The sequence below is a fragment of the Anneissia japonica genome, unplaced genomic scaffold, assembly GCF_011630105.1.
Source record: "Anneissia japonica isolate Jap-2015-1 unplaced genomic scaffold, ASM1163010v1 scaffold1711_len111019_cov107, whole genome shotgun sequence".
Classification (NCBI taxonomy): domain Eukaryota; kingdom Metazoa; phylum Echinodermata; class Crinoidea; order Comatulida; family Comatulidae; genus Anneissia; species Anneissia japonica.
The window spans coordinates 55312-59363 of NW_022722990.1; the positions used below are offsets into that span (position 1 = coordinate 55312).

Sequence of the window (4052 nt, forward strand, 5' to 3'; positions counted from 1 at the left end):
GATAGCCGTCAACACTGTTAAATTATATATAAATCATCAAAGAAATGTAAATACAGTGTTTATGAAAACAGACATGATGGCACATCGTGTAGCATAGCTCTCAACTTTCGTGACAGCTATGCTACTCATGTAATAATTTATGCGTGTATGTACGTACGTAAAATATGGGTGTGTACCGGTATACTGGTGTTTATGTATGTATCCTGCATGTATGCCTACTGTATTTATGTTTTGGCATACAGTGCTGTATTTATCACTGTATTTTTTTATTGTATTGATTCTGTAGTTAAGTTTGGAAAGGAAGGTTCTTTCAAATACCATTGAAGAAGTGTGCTTGTGCTTTTTAGTATTAACTTAAATGCAATATCGTTCTTGAAATATTGTTGGTTTTGAACGCACCACCGTCAACTGACGAGTGCCACTGTAAGGAAAGTGTAAGTTCAATAAATTATTATTAGGCCTATATTATTATTAATAAATGAATTAGTTTCCTGATCAGAAGCAAAACATCTTAAAATTAAGTTTCTTGACTAAATGATCCACTCTAATTCCCCATGAATCAGTTTGTTATCGTAATATGTCACAGATATTTATAAGATGCAACCTGTTCAATTTCTTAATTTTCAATAACCACTGATACTCCTTTTACCCGCTTTTTCGATAGTCACTCACTTTTTCCTTGGTTTACTCAGTGTTAATTTCAAGGAGGAAGCGAAGCAGTGTTGATCGAACTTCGTTATTTATTAAAAACATTCGGTAATTTTTTTTTCCTAAAACGAAATATTTTTATTCAAATACCTACAGTATTTGACTTAGCACCGAGGGAAGAAAAATTTAAAAAAATGAAGAAAATTGATGTGAAAACTCTGAATCAGTATTGAGTTGATTAAAATAGGCTTAGAATTATAAACATTCTCTGTTCAATGTCAACATAATAAAATAATTTTCATATTGCCTTTAAACAAAAGTCTGTTTTTCTTTACAATATATATCATGTTTGGTGAAAGTCAATGATTAATATTAATAATGTCGACTTATATAGAGCATATTGTAGACTAACCTCTATGCGCTTTACATTATTACCCCGGTCACTGGATCAAAGCACATGGAACACAAAACTCATGCCCCATAATGTGCACTGAAGTAATATAAACTGCAAATCGACGTCAAAAAACAGACCCAAAAATGAAATGTCAAACAAATTTCCATTTACAGTAATACTACTTATTAGTAACACATTAAGGCCAGTACTGTAGCTCTACTACCTAGGTCTACAATTGTAAATTTTAGTGAAATCAAACATCTAGGCCAGTTAGGCCTACATACATGGAGTTTGACATCGCAAAATAAATTCTCCCAAACAGTTACCTAACGGTAAACTAAACGCTTTCGGATTGACAAACTGAGCTCAAAGTGTCATAATATGAAGAACTCAGTGCTGCATACACTCATTTACTTTAAACTATTTATTTCAGAGGCCAATTGGATTCTCATCAAAGAAGGCTAATGCCACTTCTCCAAACTGGAAAGATGCATTGCCAGTGTTACACGGAGGTTTTCCCTTTGGCAAGAGGGTCATTGCGGATGAATTTAACGATTTTCAAGATAATAATGAGAAGGAACTTCGTTATTCTACACATAACATCAAAAAGAAATCCTAGTCTAACTAGTTTTATGATGGGCAAAAGAGATCCACGGTTTTCTGATTTTATGATGGGCAAACGGGATCCACGTTTTTCTGATTTTATGATGGGCAAACGAGATCCACGTTTTTCTGATTTCCAGAACGAAGTAGACCACCAGTCTGATCGTTATGTTCTGCAAATAACTTAAATTCAATATAATATTTATTTAGTAACTTAAAACCTATAGGCCTAATTTTGAGTAATGCACAGTTTTTTTTTAAGTACAAACATTATCTATTAATATCGTTATTTATTATAGTTACAGTTGTTCAGAGGTCTGCAGTACAATATTTTCCTCGATTATCAGAAACTGGATTAGATAAACATAAGTCTGAGGGTAAAACTGAATATGTTTGCTACAATATGAATATAAGTGTCAGAAAAGAACAGAATAAATAACAATAATGGATACTAATCTAAACAAATGGAGAACAAATTAACTCTCTGTCATTGGAGAAAGCTAGATTTCATTGAGATGTGTAAAGTTGAATTGTAGTTTGCAGTCTGGATATAGCGTCTGTTCCGTCCAGAGAAAAACTTCAATAGGCATAATTCTTGAATAATTCATCGTAAAATTATGCCATAATAATCATGTAAAATAATAAAAAATATAAAAGTAGAGATTATGATTCAACGTAATGGATTGACTTTATTTTAATTACAACAGAGAAGATACATCGCTTTATGATATTAAAGTAAAATTTAATTCTAATTCATTTATTGTATTTATTTTCACACGTTTACAGAATTAAATCAAGCAACTTATATGTAAAAGACGATTTATCAGATGATTTGTGGTTATTATAATGAGTTTTTGTTTTGTGTTTCACATTTAGGGGAATTACAAATTCCAACAGCGAACAGGAAATAATTATTACATTAACTATGAGATTAAGATGAAAATTATTAAAATTTATTTTATGGGCATTGTTATTTCTTATTATTATCATCTACTTCCTCATCATCGCCACCACCATTATCGTCAACACCATCGTCATTATTATCATCATCATCATTGATGTTATTATTATTATTATTATTGTAACACAGGTAGAACAACAACATAGCCAGGAGACGATGTAACTTCTCTGTTGTCGTTTATTTGTTTGAAAACGCCAAAAAACCATAATCCAGAAACTGACAATTACTTGTTACTTAAAACAAAACCCCCAACTTGACCAGGCACTGTATGCACAATGTGCCAAGCTAAAAAGAATAATAAAAGCCATTAGCCTATGATTAACATAGCACAACATCGTGTAAAAACATAACATACAATATAACCAATTAACTGCGAGGTACAAACTTAACTGGCCTATAGTATTAGTTATTGCATCTTTCTTTATGGGAACCTTTGGTTTTTATCATAAATAAATGCATACTCTATTCTTTAACCAATGCACAACTATATGCGCGTGCATTCACATTACCAGAGCAGGAAATAATTATCCTGTCTATTGCTTGTTTACAGCTCAGTGCTAAAAACCCGGCAATCTAACATTATGACCATAATACATGTTTAAGACATGCTCTATAAACAACATCAGTCCTGTGATTCAGGCTAGAAGCATATTATTATTTTAATTCACAAACAATATAAAAAGTAAAGAATCATTATGAATAACATAGCTAAATAAAGTAAGATAATACATAATAAGCTTAAGTACAAGAACTCTTTATCCCACCTTGGATTACAGTGGTTCACAAGGAACCATATAATAATCATGTATCATAATTCTTTGTCTGCTATAGCTCCTGTCAGAGACAATAAAAAAAATACAAAATGTATTCGTGATTTCCTAAATGCAATATACAGCTACTGCTAATGCATAACCTCTACGTTAATAATCATTAACATGCAACTACTATATTAAAAATTGTGAGTTAACCAATTATAACCGTGTATTAATAATTATGGTCTTTACTTCATCCTTAACAAGTTAAATACAAAAGAATTACCATTCTTTAAGTTAGAAGACTATCTTTTCTGTAAATTAAGTATCAACGAACATCACATAGTGGCAGTCATTATGTCAAATACGGTTATTTAAGAGTATTATCATATCAATAATAGTATTTACAAAGCTTGTAAAACAACACAGCATTACAATGGTCAACTAGGCTTGGTTCGATGACCTCTGTCATGGTTTAATCCGTTGCACGTGTTGTACAATCGGAGCACCATGCTTATCTATTACACCATAGAGAAAATAGAACAGAAGGAGTAACATCGAGCGAAGATCAAAGGTACAGACCTCCTCGCCGCGATCGTAATTATCTCACCGTTACGTAACCTACTTGACAACAAGATAAGCAGAAATCGGCAAACGCGCATGCGTCGATAACTCTTACAATCATAACATAGCA

General features: G+C 32.0%; 2 protein-coding genes across 3 annotated transcripts in view; one reads left to right on the plus strand and one right to left on the minus strand.

Moving 5' to 3' along the window:
• The window catches only part of LOC117112074 (enterin neuropeptides-like), a 44379-nt gene that overhangs the window by 16722 nt on the left and 23605 nt on the right, over nt 1–4052 (plus strand). The window contains exon 3 of one of the 2 annotated variants that reach the window (XM_033255130.1): nt 1476–1779. In XM_033255130.1, coding sequence (XP_033111021.1) covers nt 1507–1779 — 273 coding nt within the window. In that variant the 5' untranslated portion in view covers nt 1476–1506. The remainder of the gene's footprint in view (nt 1–1475; nt 1780–4052) is intronic. The other variant, XM_033255128.1, reaches the window with a different exon arrangement.
• Nucleotides 1–4052, minus strand: part of LOC117112078 — a 12889-nt gene that overhangs the window by 8049 nt on the left and 788 nt on the right. The window lies entirely within an intron of this gene.